Consider the following 17,386-nt stretch of genomic DNA (forward strand, 5'->3'; position numbering starts at 1 on the left):
CACGGGGCCGCGGTCGATCCCGGCGTCGACTCCGCCAAAGACAGCGGGAACCGCCATGACCTTGGCTGGTATCTAGCTCGGCCACATTGATCGTCATCGTCGCGGCATTGGTTATTCGTCAGCAAGGAACAGTGCCACCATTTTTTTTTTATCTTAGCCCGAGTCGATTTCTCGTTGACGGTTTGCAAATTGTAACTGTAAACAAGTGTAGCTCTTGAAAATGCTACCAAATTTCATTGCGGACTAATCACAAAATGTTCAAGAATTTCTATTTCCAAGAAGGCAACACCAATCTATTACACAAAAATAAAAACAAAAAAAAGAGGGAGCAACCTTTTTTTTTGTCAGATGCGTTTTTCGAGTGCCGTCAGTCTAGAGAAGAACGGCCATATCGCCAACTATAGTGCGATCTCCGGGTGAACTGCTGCGGCGCGAAGCTCAGACCAAACATCTCCCTCAGCGCCTTCCCAGGCTCCAGGAGCCCGATCAGTCTGGCCACGAGGGACGCGCTCTCCCTCACATGCTCCAGGTTCTTGGTCTCCGTCCAAAGGCGCCAAGCGACCTGCAGCCGCCTCCTCTTGGAGGACAGCGAGACTTCCCACTTGGTGTACAAGCTCTCCCGTTCCTGGATCGTCAGCCGCTTCTGCATTTGCCTGCAGAGCATCTCCCTCTCACGTTGCAGCTTCTTTGCACTGCACAGCAGATCATTGAGTTTGAGTGATGCGACACAGCAAAGTTGTGAAAGATATGGAGATGAGTTACCTTGAAACCAGAGAAGTGCTCACGGTGCCTGCTACCACGTTACGCCCCATGCTTCCGTTGGAGTATGTATTTTTGAGAAATGATAGCCTCCTAAGCTCCACTTCCATGTAAATGGCGTCGGCTGGGTCTCCTTTGAACAACAGGAAAAAGTAAGTCCTGTGGACCAAGGAAACGTTGCATCCATGCCACAGGTCAATGATCTCTTGCTGTTTCTTCTCAAATTCCAATGGCCAGCGCGAAGGTGATTGCAGGGCATCCATAATGGGATCCAGCCCCACGCTCCTTATGGTCCCTTCAGCCAATTCTCCATTATCACCCTGAAAATGGTAACATAAAAAAGGCGATTGTTCTAATGAGCTAATAAAAACTGTAGGACATAGCTGTGTGCTAAATTTTATCTCACTAGGATAATAATAAGATGAGCCATGCCAGCAGGAAAACCAGAACATTTCCAGTTTCGCACCTGATCACCATGTTGCTTCTGATACTGTACCTGAGCCATTTCTTTTAGCTCCGCGACAAATTCACCTATGCCAGCAACAAATTCTGTATCACCAGCAACAGAGCTGTTTTCCTTGAGTCCATCCCTCGCGGTGATAATTTCAGATAGCATTGATCCTGCTCTGGATAAAGTTTCACTCTCTGCATCATAGTTCAGTGCAGGTACCCTTCTTTGAAATGTTTCGGGTCTCCCTGGGTAGTCCATGAAACTTCTGCTTGGAGGGGTGCAATCTTCTTTCTCCAAGCCTTCCAACAAAGTAGAACCCATCAGAGACCTACAGCTCCTGCTCCTGCCAATTACTCTTGAGCTTGATGAGTTACGCGTAGAGGATCCCAGATCCATGCCAAGATTGGCAAACGGTTTTTTGACATTCTCCAAATGTTGTTCCAGGGTAATAGGAGATGCATCATGCTGTCTAGAATTCACAGATCGATTTAGATTATTATCCCCTTGCATGCTGGAAGCTACATTTGAATCTTGCAGACTATTGCTTCCCAAAGCTGACGACTCTAAACATTCATTTTCTTCTGTTTCATTGGTCTCTATGCACCGTACTTCTTTGCAAAGATCCTCTGAATCTTCATTAGATATTTGAGAGTTATCATCTCTGCCATTAGTTGGGGGCATCCCACTGAATGGGGGACTACTGACTGAATAGCTAAGAGGGGTAGCAAACTGCACATCATTTTCAGATTGCTGGGACCTATAATCTCTTTGTATTGTCTGGCGTCCTTGAAGCCTAAAATTTTGGCCACTGCTGACAACTTCTGATGTCGTCGACCGCTCATCCTCACATGGCTGAGGAACATCAAAAGTAAAGTTTCTTCCAGAAGAAGCCTACATTTGTACAGAGAGAAATGTCTTTTGTTATGAAGGAACAGTCAAGCTGATCAACTAGAAAGCAGTGAAATGCGTCTACCTGGGGGTGCTTCGAACTGTGGTTATCTCCTACAACCTTGAGCAAATCTTGCAGTCTAGATTGAGTGAGATCACGTTGTAACTTCAGTTCCTTAATTTCCTTCTCCATCTGCAAAGAACAAGTGAAATTTTACAAAACGTCATGGAAGTAGTCATATTTTTGCAGTGAAGACAACTGGCATGATAAATGACAAATGCAACATGCATAGTTAGTTCATTATGGTTACTATGTTTCTTCATGTACAAAGATGGTGAGATGAATATACATGAAAAAATCATAAGTAGCAGTTACCTTCCGGATTTGATTATCTTTTTCTTTCACTAATGCTTCAAGACCGGAATATGAAGTTGGGCATCTCAGTTCATTCTCCAACCTTGCAAGTTCTTTTTGTAATTGCTTAACTAGTGCTTTATCAGACATAACCACATTAACCTGGGCATTTGTCACCACTTCCTTTGCACAACTTGCAAACATCAAGGTATTTCTTGACTGTTCCATATGGTTTCGGGCTGGGCTCATTGTACAAATAATAGCTGTCCTTGCATTGCCTCCTAGAGAAGGCTGTAATATGCGTGTGAGCTTTGAATCTCGGTATGGTATGTGTCCATTTCTTACCTTGCTGCAGAAATGAAAATAGGTAAACAATTAAATGCTCTGATGCTCCAAAAAAATAAAGAGTATTTTTATCGTATGAGGAGCATACTAAACTGGAACTGGAACACTGAGTTATGGTTGTACCTTAGTTTCCGAATCACAGTTCCGAGGGTAAGTAGACTTCTATTAATATGACAGCCTTCCTTCAGCCTAGCCCCAGCTGATAATGCCTGAGATGCACGTTCACTTCCAGCCAAATCAACAAAGTTCTGCATAGTACAGTCAAATGTGCTTACACTTGCTTACCCATTTTATGCCATGAAAGAAATACGAGTAAATAATTATTTCTCACCACACTAGCAACAAGTGTTGTTGACTTGTCCTTACCCAAGAACTCACGAGCAGAACTTTCGATAGTCTGAAAGAATCATTTATCAAATCATAAGTGATGGAATTAGGCAGCGGCTATTTTACATGAATCTACCAAGCCCTTTTCTTTTCTACATGCAACCGAGCAGTAGGCAAACCAGTTTAAGTATTTGGTGTGATCTGGAGCTGTTTTCATTTAGGTATGTCTCTCCGGTCCTCCTTTGAGCTGGTACAAGAACACAAAGTACACTGAGATGATAATAATCACCAATTAGGTATTAAAGAAAGGAGTTCCTTAAACAAACTACTAAAGTACACACCTTCACACACATAAATAAGTTCTTTCAGGTGGTCCGAATCCCTCAAGATCACCTCTGTAAGGTTTTCTACATATGTTCCCTTCTGTAGAAATAAACAGCATCAAAACCATAATCAGTGCATGGGGACAGTAGGATACCTTTTCTTCTCTCTTTCTTTTCTCTAAAAAATTAAAAATATAGCTATTTGTTGCTCTGACCTCTGCATCATCCCAAAGTCTAAGTGATGTGCTTTCTGCACTAAGAAGATCCCTTACAACTTCGTTATATATTTCAATTGCTGAAAATTTCAATACAAATGCTCTCTCCTCATGCTGCAAGAAAGAAATGGTCACGTGTATCAGCTGGCAAGTAGAAATGGTGCCATTTTGAAGACTTGTTATGAATTTAATCTTAGGAATGATTATTTGGTTACCTTGGCAATGTAATCATAGATATCTGCTGCTGTATGTTCCGTTATTCCAGTCATGGTGTATGTTTTTCCACTACTTGTTTGACCATATGCAAAAACACTTGCTGTTACAAACAAATAAAGGAGGAAAGAAAACACATTTCAGTGACTTCATGGAGTACTTTCATTCAAAAAAACAGGAGTAAGATAGCAAGCAGATGTTGACTTACAGTTAATGCCACTAACTACAGAGAGGGCAACTGCTTTGGCCCCTTCCTCATATACTTCTTTGGTATTACAGTCAGAACGAAATACCCTATCTGCAAAAAAACAGAGTTGTGTCAAATAAGCTGCACACAACATAGCTGGAAAGTAAGGGACTTTGCAGTGCATACTTGTGAAAAGAGCAAAGTAAAGCATCACTGACTATCTACACTCTAGCCAGATAAATATCTGCCAACTACAATTGAAATCGTACGGTTAAATTTCAGGGGAGTTTCTTTATAATAAAATAGTCTCTTAGGGGACCATCTTGCTACACTGAAAGAGTTACTTCAGGTTGTTGATACCATTACTCCAAAATCAACTTAGCCGAGGTGTTTTCACTGCTAGTAACAAACGATTGATGATCTGGGAAATGGAGGTAAGACAAATGTTCCGAATTCTGAGCAATATCAAAAGGATAGACTTGAAAGTTGAACGTTTCCCTCTCAAAATACAACTGAACATGAGTATTCAAATTGAATGTAGCGGTTGGACAGCCAATTTCTGAACAGAACCTGCAGAGATAATGAAATGCTGCATCCAGAAGACCAACTGAACAAAAGAAGCCTGATTTGCAAAGGACTAACCAAACGAATACGCAGTCGGAGCAGTGGGGCGGTCCGGGAAGGTGCTCCGGGAGATGATGGTAGTGTCGTTGATGCACTCCCACTCCGCCGGGTCCCCCCTTGCAATCTCCTTGTCGCTGAGCGGCCTCAGCCTCACCGAGACCAGTATCTTCTCCAGCCTTCCCGCAGCACCTCCACCGCCGCCATTGGCCACCTCGGCCCCATCCACCTTGTCCCACTGCACCGGCGCGTCGCCTCCAATCGCCCCCATCTCTCGCTCCTTGTCCTCTTCTGTCTCCTCTCTCCCTCCCCCTCCTCTCCGCAGTTCTCTGCCCCAGCTTACACCATCTGCCAAGATCACACAGTATTATAAGCAACAGAAAAAGCGCACCAACATCGAAAACAAACAAAATCAACGAACAGGACTGGGAGAGGGATCGAAGCGCCCCGCCCGGCCTACTCCAGTGATCTGGACGTGGAGCGGAGCTAGCTAGCTAGCCACGCTGTCGAGCAAGTGAGTGGTTGCTCTAATAGGTGGCGGAGGAGGCGGGCGGGCGGGCGGGCGTTCGTTCGTCGCGGGTCCCGGCCCCGACGCTGCTACAGCGCTGATTAGGATGGTGGTTAGAGTGTCGTCTACTCCTACATCGGGATCACACTGATTAGGCCGGGGAAGACGAGGAGGAGCCCGAATCTACCAGCGTAGCCACTCATGGCAATGTTGACCTTCCTGCTTCCCAAGGACGACGCCGCGAGAGAGCGAGCCATATTTTACGATCCCACCGACGGCGGGCGACGGGAGCAGGATCACATGACAGGACAGTCTCGCTACTGCTCGTAATTTTACCCGCGCCTCACCACCAACCATCACTGTGCCACCAAGCTTTAAATCGCAATCCCCACGGCAAACCTGTAATGCTGAAGCGACAGCGACACGGAAGCTGCGAAACAAGCAGAGCAGGAGTGGAATTTACCGAGCCTAGATGTGGGCCCGTGACACTGACGGCATCCGCCACGGCGCGGGGGCTCAGCTTGTCGGCGGCGGCAGCGGCGGGCATGGCGGAGCAGCACTAGTTGGTCCGTTCGCGGCGGCCGGGCGTCGTTTGGGCAGCTACTAGCAGAATTGAGAAGAGGTTTGAGGCGGAGAGGCCGAGAGGGGTTGGTCTAGCAGAGCACCTGGACCTGGCGGTTGGGTGAGCGAGGTCGACCTCCACCACCACCACCTCCCCCACGATCTGCACTGCAGGTCGTGTCTTCTTGGGAGGATCGCACAGGACGGTCGCGGCCCTTTTCGCCCCTCCCTGCCGTCCTTTTCCTCGCCTGCTGTTCAATTTTACCCCGCACCGCACGGAGAGGGAAGAGGGGACCGTTAAAAATTTTGATGCCCCTGTTTTTTCTACCGTCTTGGCCGCACGTTTTGCGTGCAGGCCCTCGGAGCTTGGCCGTATTGCTTGCTACTCGCGTCGTGTCTCCCAGGCCCTGCTTGGCGCAATGGCATAGCTAAATTATTTTTATTTCCGGGTTTATATAGACTAATAAAATAAATAAATAAGCAACTAAAACATTCATAATTATTCCGTCCACAGGTGCGACACCAAAGCCGCTCCATGCGACGCGCACTCGTTCCATGCGATCAGTTCAATCCTCATAACAGCCGCAACAAATTAGGAAGGTAAAAATCAATTCCCGTCAACCCGGCGACATTTCGCGTCGTTCGCTCCCAAGCCTCCCCGGCACACGCTCGACTCATCCCCCGCTCGGTGTCTCCCCGGCATCATCAATCATCTCTCTCGCAATTCTCGCAGTCCTCCAATCACGCTCCCTTCAATCATGCACTCTTCACATTGCGAGATCGAATCCTCCAATCACGCCCCCCACACCATCGCGACCCTCTCCCCCGTGCCCCTCGCCGATCGCGTGCTCTTCCCTGACCCCCTCGCTCGCCGACGCTCCTCACTGATTGGAGGCCGCCGCGCCCGTTCTTCTTCAAGGAAGCACCGATCGCGTGCTTTTCCCTGATCGCGTCCTCCTCGCTAGATTGCTGCAGTCATGCATCGAGCAAGGATGTCCATCACGATCACGCACCCACGCGGCCACGCCTACCCCACCGACGCCTTCCCTCGTCGCTGCACGGACAACGAAGATGGTCTAAGGTGAAAACCCGCGGTGGCGCGTCAATGGCAAGCCACAGCTGCAACCGTCTTGGCCAATCAAGATCATGGATCATCGACGTTGCCATCCAAGGTGTGCCCTTTTCTATTTTAGTTGTTTTTCTTTCCATAATATCTAAGTATTGAGACGACCATGTGCCCTTTTCTATTTTAGTTCTTTTTCTTTCCATAATATCTAAATACTGAGACGACCAGATGACAAAGCGGCCATCACCTGGCGGCCAGCGATCATCAGCAGCAGGCAGCGTCATGGAATAAAGAGGGGTGAGGTTTATACTGCCACCATCACCATCGTGCTCTGATCCAAGGTTTTTTAAAACTACTGAGATTTTTTATCAGAACATATACATGTACAGTTAGCATGGTGTGGTTTTGATGTTTGTTGCTTGCATCTTAAGAACTAACCTGGCCATGTGTCGAGCGTGAGATTGCTGCCCTGAACTACTATCAAGAATAAGCAGAATGCAATAGTTTCTACAATAAGCAGTTTGTGATTGAATTAATCATGGTTCTGTTTTAGTCTTGTTGTTTCAGTCGACTTCTATCTGAATGCCAATAATCTGAAATTGGCTCTTCTTCCTTGTTGTTTCGGCCTTTTGTTTCAGTCGACTTAAATTGTTTGCTGGTTTCAACTTTCTGCCACAACGCTGCAGACGGCCCTAGGGGCAATCCAGGTTTTGCCTCTCTCCACTGTTCATGATCCGGCAATGAATATATACCTCTCGCTCTCTTTTTTTGTTCGGTTCATTTTATGTGTGCCAATAATTCATAATAACTTCGGGATGGCATTTGCGATAAATTCATAGCTTCAGCGACTTCAGCGAGGGTGTGTATCAAAGCTTTCTTTCAAGTTTTCAGATTGCTTCTTGAGCTTCCTTTTTTTTGTTGAGGGCCCCATTTTTTCTCACATAATAAACTATCAAAATCCAGTTAGGACACATGTAACACTATGCAAATATATATATTTTTTGTGGTAGACAGACACATGCAAGACTGCAGATAAAAAATATGCAAATTTGATTTTGCCGGATAGTGAACAGTGGTAGACAAAGGCATTTATCTAGCAAAAATTTTACTTCTACCATTTATTTTTTCTTTTGGTTCAGCAGAACTAACAGGCCATAATAGATGATCAACAGATGCCCATTTATTATGAACCCTATTGTGGCGTTTTTTTCTTACTCTTTCCAGGTTGTTCACTTTTGTTGTGGTTCAAATTATTTTAGCTTGTTATTGATAGAAACTTTATAATCTTCTTGGAAAATTTGCTTCTACAAAAATTACGATCTCATTCAACCAAAGGTAGTATAACTGTTAATTTTGCAATGGCAAGTTTCCATTATGGTAGTTTCCATTATGGTACATAATAGAGATGGTTTGAAATCGCTAATATCTAAGTAACAGAGGAAGCGAAGGGAGGTCATTACGCATTCTGGTTCCACAGTAAAGGTTTACTCTTGCACTTCATGAACTATATTTTATTTATTTAAGATACAGTTAGTTGGCCATGTCAATACTAAATGGGAATGAGTACAATATTTACTTTGGAGCAGCTTTCTTTTCCACTGAATTTGTGCTTAGAAAATAAATACAGCATCGGAAGATTGATAAATTAATTGCATAGGTCATTTGTCCTATTTGTTTCTAGGGGTTTCTTTAAGTGCATTCTTATAGTATTCTGTTTGAACTATCCTCCGTGGAACAAAAATAATATGGGTGATCTAAGTAATAATGATTATATTGAGTGCCTTCGTAGGTAAATTCATTTCTTTGATCATTTTGGTGTGATAAGTGATCAGGTACTATATTTTCTTGCAACCTTAGGCTCCGTTCGCGTGCACTTAAACCCGGCTTGACCCGTTTTTTTTATCCAGAACAGTATTTTCCTCTCATAAATTCCTCCAGATTCCTCCAAGCGAGCGGAGCCTTAGACATTAATCAAGGCATTTCAGCTCCTGTATGTTTGCTCTTTGAATAATCTTTGGCGTGCAGGTGTGCCATGGATAATATTTGCTCTGGAGCAGCTTTGTTTTCCACTGAATTTGTGCTTAGGAAACAAATACAACACTGAAAGATTGATAAATTGCATAGATCATTTGTCATTTGATAAATTGCATAGGGATTTTCACTTCGGCCGCTAAAAACCTGAAAAAACGTCTGGTTCAGAATCAAACATCACTGCAGACCTTAGAAGTTCAGTGTGTCAGTGACATTGATACATGTGTAGGCAACTAGCCACAAACTGATGATGTCTTCTGTTTTTTATTATTATGTCTTATGTCTTTAATAGCTAAAGGGAGGATGAAAATATTTACTTGAATATACACATGGATGATGAAACTCACTGCAATTTGTGTGTAGATGATCAAAAGGAGCTCATTCTTTCTCCTTGTATGTTTGGTGTTTTCCTTAGATGTTACTGGTGATGCTTAACACGCTAAAGAGAACTACTTACTTTCATTTTCAATTTTCCCGTGAGAGCATTACTTATTGATTTTTTGAATGGTACAGTCCGTTAATTGCTTGTGTTTCCATTTGTTTCGGAACTGGGTCTTGTGGTCTGACAAGAAAATGGATTTGATTATTTTAAAAATGTGTAAATTATATTTGAAACATGATAGTACTTTCATTCTAAAATACTATGGAACATTAGTATTTTCCTCACAAGTTTACTTTTGTAAACAAAGGTGGTTTGTCTCTTTTGAGCTAGAAAGTTTTTTCATGTGTAGCTTATTTTCTTATAATGCAATCAAAGTATTCTGATGGTGTTTTAGATACTTTATTAAATGTAGAGATTTGGTATATGCTCTGTCTATAGCAATCTGAAATACCATTACTCATGGTAATAGCTTAAAGATTGAATGTGTGTAATAAGTAACTGTTAATTATTGTTGTTTTGCATATACATTTCTTATACTGATCTTTGTAGTGACAGTAGCTCACCTGCGATCTTTATTTTGAACTATGTACTTGAATTATGTGAATTTTTTGTTTCAGTATCCTTGTTACGTAAAATTGATGCTCATCTTTAAGCTAGATTTTAGTGTCCGGTGACAAAACGTCAATTTCTTGATGCTCTTCGTGTTAAAATTTCTTCAGCTCAAAATTTAAAATTGATGCTTATCTCATTATGGTTTTCATGTAACAGTGATGATTGGCTAAATAAAATGTTACTGAAATTATATCGTTTTTCTGGAACAATGAATTATCACATTATTATTTTTCACACTCCAAAGCCTATAGTCGACGGCTGTCGATCTGTGTGTGAGCGTCTGTTGATCATGATTGCGTTTGTCACTCTGGCACTGCACGCGTTGAGATGGCCATGTATTATTTTGTTCCCGTTGCAACGTACGGGCATGATCCTAGTGAAATAAATAAATATCTAAATGACTTTACTTCAGGCTACGAACTCTAGAACTGACGCATAGCTACAAAGGTGTCTTGCCAAGGCAGATTTGCCGCTAGTGGATAGGATATAGGAATCATCGGATAATCGACATGACTTGGTTAGTTGGATGAATGATGCACGATCTTGCATTAGAGAATTCTTTGGAGAAAAGGGTGAAGATTCACGCTGATACGACTGGCGATTACAATGCCTTGGTGCTAAAGCAAATGCTGTTTGTTGGGTGCCGCTACGAGAGGTTACTTCGGTTTAACTCGAGGTGTTGTGAACTATAATCGATCGAGTGTCACTCATTTAGCCGTGCATCACTTACCTTACTTTCACCTTTTGAAATGGCAGTTGTATCTTATAGCTCGCGAAATTAACGACCGCTCAGCTGTTCTCTTGTGCCGTTGTGCGCATGCGAATTGTCTGGATCTCGATCCGGTATAAACTAAACTCTCAATGCATGCATGCGATGGCAAGTCGTTAATTTGTTACGATGTTATCGATATTTTATCATATATATAGGGCTCCTTTGTCAGGGCTCTGGCTTTGGCTTTTGGTAGCTCTTGTCGTAGAGTCATGCCAAACGGACTAAAAATGACATCTTGCAAGGTGCCCGTCAAAGTAGAAGTCGAAGTCGGAGCCGTTTTAGTACGGATGTCTACCTGCTTCTCCTCGCAAACTTGACATAAACTGTCATAAAACTAACGCTGGAGTCGTTTTTGTTAAATGTTTTCCTATAAACATATTTACCTCTATCAGAGAAGCTGTTACACAAAAGGAGAGCCAAAGCCAAAGCTCTATGAAACTGGTCCATAGTTCTGTTCTAGGCGTGAAAAAAGTGGCACCGCCGGGTTCCTTCATCAAATTGAGCAAATCCGTCGTCAACAGGTAGTTTGATCAGGGAGAAGTCCCAGCATCGTTTTGTTCTTTGAAAATGGGCATTGAGCTGCACGGTCAGGATAGTCTTTGAATCAACAGCTTTGAATGTTTGGAAATTCTGGAGTTTACTTAATTTTATATATACTCATAAGAATCGCTCGAGTTTCCTGTTGATTTGAACATGCATGACGAGCTGAGATTAATAATTAGAGCACATATCCACAGAAAAAAGGTTTAATTTCAATGGAGAGATAGGTAATTTTCAGGTTTGACCCTTTGTCGCTGGAGGCGCAGTTACTGCATCGTCGTGCAAAGTTGCAGTATCGTCGTGCAAAGTCCAGAACTGCATGATCATGTACTCATTTTCGCTCTTAGTTTTAGTCTGGCAACTAGCTGCCTCCTTTATTCATAACAAAATCATTGCTACCGTCAGTCCATCAACCACCAGACACCGTACCAACACTACTGTTCTGCAAATAGAGCACAGTGTGTACACGTATACATCGCTTTCGAATAATACAGCCACACATTGCCCGTGTCTGTTCCCGTGCAACATTAGTCAGAAACTTTATTTATAGGGAAAATTATCTAGCGGATATCCAAAATGATGGTCGTTTGCTGACGGATACCCCGTTTTAAGTAGTTTACCAGAAGACACTCTGGTTCGTTGAAATTATGACACAGGACACCGCGGCCCAGTTTCAGTCGGTCGAGGAGAGAGAAAATTTAGTTTTGAACATCTAGTGCCCCTGAGCCACACTTGGGTCCGCCCCCAACATGGTCTGGTTGGACCACATAAGAAAAGAAAACATCTCTCGCTCCTTGGGTAGAATCCGGCCGGCCCACTCCTCTCCCACTCCCTCTCCCGTCCCGCAGCGCCTCCCGCCGCCGCCGCCATCGGCGAGCACATATCTAGGCCCGCGCTCGCCTCGCTCTTGCTGCTCTCGGCCTCACAGAAGAACACCGCACCCGCTGCGACCCTCTTCGACGCCAATCCGTGGCCTTTGTGGGGTGCTACGAGCTCGCCGAAGCACATCACCGCCATCCATCCGCCTCTCCGCGACGCCTCCCCTCTCAGTGCCACTCCTGTCGATGAGATACCCTCCATCGGCTTTGCAGTGAGCTCCTGAGTCCAACGTACTTGATATCATCGTCTCTCATGCTCCGTAGCCTGAGATCGAGTTGCGCTGGCAAGGGTTCGCCGCCGGCGACCATGGCGTTGTCATGCTCTTCTCTCCCTCTGGCGTACCCCTTCACTCTGGGCGCGGTCCACGAAGCTCGCGCGCACGGGCCGAGGAGCTCGTCAGAGCAGGGGACCACCACCGACGGGGAGGACGAGCAGGGGAACACCACCGACGGGGAGGAGCAGCAGAGGTGAGGAGAACGACGGAGAGGAGCAGCAGAGTACCGGTGGGGGCGGTGACAGGAACCAGCGTGAGGCTGGCTCGGGGCTGGCCTGAAAAAAATGACCGGTTCTTACGTGGTCTAACCAGACCAGGATGGGCGCGCGGACCCAACTGTGGCTCAGGGGCACCGGATGTCCAAAATAAAATTTTCTCTCTCCTCAACCGGCTAAAATCAGGCCGTGGTGTCCTGTGGCCTAATTTCAACGAACCAGATTGTCTTCTGGCAAACTACTCAAAACGAGGTGTCCACCAGCAAATGATCATCACTTTAGATGTCTGCCAGACAATTGCCTTATTTTTAAGAGAAAAGAACATGGTGCCCACACTACACGTGTCGTACGGGTACAACTACTCGGCAAGTCGGGTCTCTCTACAAAGTTGTTGTAGAGCCGCTGCATAGTCTGCAGACGTGGATATTGTTGAGCTTGTGTGACTCTTACTATAATAGTCCCGACTCTTCAGTCTCCTCTACTTCATAGTCCCGTTCGCTTTGCTGAAAAAAAAGCCAAAACACTGTCCTGGCTGATTTGTTGTGAGAGAAAAATACTATTTTAGCTGAAAAAAGAAGTCAAAGAAGCCACGTTATAAGAGAAACGAACATGACCAACAGCTCTAAAGCAATTTTATTTTCATATTCAAAACCTTTTGCATGGCGAAGCGATTACGACTTCTTTGCCTGATTACTAACCTGTTTGGGAAGCTTCGCCCGTGCGGCTCCGGTGTCTGAGCCGGAGCCCCAAGACGAAGCCATTTTTTTCGAGCTCCGGCTCCTCCCGCGCAAAAAGTGCTCACTGACCTTCCATTCGACTCCAGAAGTGCTTCTCGCTGCTGCCGCGTTTAGTGCGGCTCCATTGACTCTGATGCCAGTGGCTGTAGAGGAGCCGGTGCGGGTGCCACACCGAACGGTGCTCAAGAGCGGCTCTTCGCCGGTCAGTTTCCGCGGGAGCCGGAGGAGAATCAACTGCCAAACGGTCCTCAATCTCACGACATGGGAAGCCTTCAAATTCCTAGGCCGAGGCAACGCGCAATTCAAAGCAGCGAAACTGGCAGGCAGAACTGGCACAGAAGCACCGCTGCGCCAGACTTCCTCGAGCAGCAAGCATGCTGTGTGCTAGCGTACTACTAGTACGGAGTACGTGCCCAGTGCCCTTGACGCCGGGACCGGGACGGCCCCCGAGAGCCGATATCTTCGATGAGTCGCGGGCACCGCTGGCAGGAGTGGTCACACGTAGATGCAGTGTTGGTACGAGGCACTTCTGTTCTCGTGCGCGCGACGAGGGAAAGAAAGCGTCTCAGTAACCACCAGAAGAATAAAAAAGTGCGTCACGCCGACGAGGGCCGCGTGTTTTCTACCGCTTGGACCGAAGCGAACCCGGCGTGAGGAATCGCCCGGCCGGCAGGGAGGAGCACCGCGCAGGTGCGCAGGTGCAAGAGCAATGTTGCTCATATCCCAGTACTTATCAAATTTCTCTTTTATTGACTTAGCCACAGAAACAACAAATTTGTCACTGCTTTTCAGCCACTCAATAATCTTGAGGTTAATTTCACAAAATTCAGAAAAGAACAAGTTTGCTGTTGGATAATGGGACCCTGAGAGAAGTTTAGCATCATAAAATATTTCCAAGCAGCTGATGGTCCCATTCCTCTCTTGCAGAGCATGTGAACTATATTTGTCAGGATAACGTAACACAAGCTTCTGAAAAACACTTTTTAAGTGAAGAGCATCTGCTATCATTAAGTAAGTTGAATTCCATCTGGTGGCCACATCTAAAGAAAGAACTCTTTCTACTGCTCTCAGTTCTGCAACAAGCTTTGAAAATGCCTCTTGTTGCAAAGGGGAGCTCTTGACAATAAGGACTAATGCACGAATGTTTGCAATAACAGCTGAAATTGTGTTCACACCATCTCTAGCAAGTTACACATAATGTGTGCAGCACATCTTACATGAAAGAACTTGCCAGCACAGTGTACAGAACCATGACGGTTAAGAGTAGAAATGACTGTGTCCACACAAACATCATTTGAAGATGCATTATCTAAGGTCAAGGCAAATAATTTATGATCAAGGTTCCATGAGGTCATATTTTGCAAAAATGCAGCACTCAAATTGGTTCCTGTGTGCCTTCCCTTAAGATGCATGAAGTTTATAATCCTTTTTTTATCTTCCATTCATCATCAATGAAATGGCAAGTTACACATAGGTACCCCTTATTCTGATTTGAAGTCCACATATCCATGGTACAGCTAAACCGGCAGTCAAGAGAGGCAAAATGATCAAATAGCTTTTTCTTTTCATTATAAAATATTTCCATAATCTTGGTCCTACTACCCTTGCGGTCCATTATTGGGAAATCTGGGCACAAAGATCTAATAAAATCATTTGTATACTCATGCTCACAAAAGTTGATTGGATACTCATGTATGATATTTGCAATATAGTATTTTCTGATACTACTATTCTCATCATACCTCCAATTATCTCAACTCTTTTTCGTTATGCTAGGGCCTTGTTTAGATGCCATCCAAATTCCAAGTTTTTTCACTCTCTCTCCATCATATCAATTTTTAGCCGCTTGTATGGAGTATTAAATGTAGGTAAAAAAATAACTAATTACACAGTTTAGTTGGAAATCACGAGATGAATCTTTTGAGCCTAGTTGGTCCACGATTGGACAATATTTGCCAAATAAGACGAAAGTGGTAGTATTCATCGGGTTCAAAAAATTTGCAAAGTGAACAAGGCCTAGGTTTCTCTTTGGCATCATCATGAAATGAATGGTAATGATTCCATAGGCGTGTCGTACCTTGATTGCTTGGGGCTGGGAGAACATAATCACAATACATGCATGCTGCCATTGCCTTCTTAATAACCATGTCATCCACATTTTCTTCAATAAATATCTCATTGAAATGCTTTCAAACTGGTGAAGTTTTCTTCTTCGCTTGCTTGATTTTGAGGGCTGAATTACAACCTGTTGGGGACTCAGTTTCAGTCTTAGTAGCAGCTGCACCACTTGCTTCTTTGTCAGCCTCACTAGCATTCACATTGACGCTGTCATTTAGCTCTCTTTCATTCTCAGTTGGTGCTATTCTCTGCAAGAACCAAAAATATCATTGATAAGACTACAAAATTTGATAGATTGGGCAACAAAAATTGTTGGTGCTGATCTCAGTGAATATACCTGATTATTTCTTGATGACCTCGTGTTTCTTGAAACCATGGTTCTCAATGACTTAGCTGGCTAGTCCTGTAGAACACAAGGTTAAATATTGGAGAGGCATATATGCAGCAGCGATCATATCTTATTCAGTCATCTTGTTGCAATCATGAGCTATTTCTTAAATGTAGTACATAACCACTTGATGTCAAATATTTCACAAAAAGCAACCACTAAGAAGAAGTAGATGCAACAATTTCACACGCAGGCCAATGATTACAAAGCACTATGTTCGCAAAAGAATACACAAAATTAGAAAAGTCACCTTCAAATCACAGGGAGATTGTGCACCTATGATGCAGACATAGACTCCCTCCTCATTTTTTCTCAATATTTGACTTGCTTGGTCACAAAAAATCTTGCTTCCAGAAAAAGGCAAAGGCTTACCAGGTGGTGGTCGACGAAGGTGAAATCAGGGCCGGCGATAACCAGGGATTGCGGTTGCAGGGGCTGGGACTGGGAGTGCCGGAGTGGGAGCGGAGCTTCGGGGGATGCTTTAGTCAGGAGGCCCCCGTCGTGCCGCCGCCATCGCCGTCGCTGCGCAGGTAGGGTTAGGGGAGATGTGATGCGAGTGCGAGGGAGCTACCAGCTATGGAGAAATTTGGAGAAGAATCCAAGAATGGCCGAACGGGGAAGACTAATGAGGTGAGTGGGGAAGGATAAGGCACGCGAAGGCTGGATTTTGCGTGCGTACAGAGGGATTTTGTGCGCGAGACGGAGGATTTGCGCGCGTGGCTGGGCGCCATGGCGTGAGGTGGGGGCGCGAGTGGCCAGGCGTTGTTGGAAGCTAAAAAATTGTTTCGCTAAGCACTGCGGATACGGATAGTATCCGGTGTGGATTCGGATATCCAAATCCGAATTCGAATTTATAATTTGAATACGAATACATCCATTTAGACATCCATATTAAAAACGAATACGAATACGGATATCCATATTTAGCTAAAATCGAATACGAATATCGGATAATTCGAATTTTCTACCATCCGAATCCATCCACAGTGGCCGCGCGGCCGGCACCGCGGGCAGGGCAAGACTGACCGAGACGACAAACTGACAAGAACTTCAATCCGGTGACTTTGGCCCTCATGTAGTGTGGTGTCATTGGTAACTTTGACTAGTAGAGTAACAACGAGTTAGGACTGTAGCATCGGCATGATCGAGGGCTTGCTTGTTATTATTGAGAGAGACAAGGGGTAAATGAGAAGCTGCATTTATGCCTGGAGCCTTGGACGCACGCAATTCCGTCCTCCTTCCGGAGGAAGAAACTCCTGCCCTTGTCTCCAGTGAGGCAGTGACAGTGGGCCATTGATGTGGTCCAGTCCAGCTGTTACGCATGGAATCTACGGATGCTCTCCAATGGACTAGTGCAAAAAAAATCCTGGTTCAGTTTACAATTCAGGTTTGGTAGGCCGTTGGCGCAACCTGCACCTGCTTGTTCAGGCAACAGCAATTCCTTCATCCAGAATTCCAGACCAGAATCAGCACTGCTGCGCCAAGATGTGTATCAATTCTACTGCGATTATTATTTTCATTACTAGTAGTAGATTACTAGACAACTAGACATGTTGTTGCGGTAAAGTTTGTGACATACATCATCAGATCACTTTTTGTCTCTTCGCACTTGTCATTCT

General features: G+C 44.7%; 1 protein-coding gene and 1 long non-coding RNA gene across 2 annotated transcripts; both read right to left on the minus strand.

Moving 5' to 3' along the window:
- Window positions 1-208: 208 nt before the first annotated feature.
- LOC136496775 (kinesin-like protein KIN-7F) lies at window positions 209-5,504 on the minus strand. Its single transcript, XM_066492536.1, is given in 16 exon segments — window positions 209-692; window positions 763-1,079; window positions 1,226-2,101; window positions 2,184-2,291; window positions 2,475-2,675; window positions 2,677-2,745; window positions 2,748-2,802; window positions 2,922-3,046; window positions 3,130-3,195; window positions 3,305-3,372; window positions 3,467-3,548; window positions 3,664-3,777; window positions 3,879-3,979; window positions 4,085-4,174; window positions 4,706-5,032; window positions 5,380-5,504. Coding segments are annotated over 16 exon segments (2,994 nt in total). The 5' UTR covers window positions 5,450-5,504; the 3' UTR covers window positions 209-367.
- Window positions 5,505-15,352: 9,848 nt separating this feature from the next.
- LOC136496630 (uncharacterized) lies at window positions 15,353-16,237 on the minus strand. Its single transcript, XR_010769092.1, has 3 exons — window positions 16,140-16,237; window positions 15,717-15,782; window positions 15,353-15,627 (listed from the first exon to the last, which is right to left on the minus strand). It is a non-coding gene; the product is annotated as an uncharacterized lncRNA (long non-coding RNA).
- Between the last annotated feature and the right edge of the window lie 1,149 nt (window positions 16,238-17,386).

Source organism: Miscanthus floridulus, chromosome 12 (assembly GCF_019320115.1).
Source record: "Miscanthus floridulus cultivar M001 chromosome 12, ASM1932011v1, whole genome shotgun sequence".
Lineage (NCBI taxonomy): Eukaryota > Viridiplantae > Streptophyta > Magnoliopsida > Poales > Poaceae > Miscanthus > Miscanthus floridulus.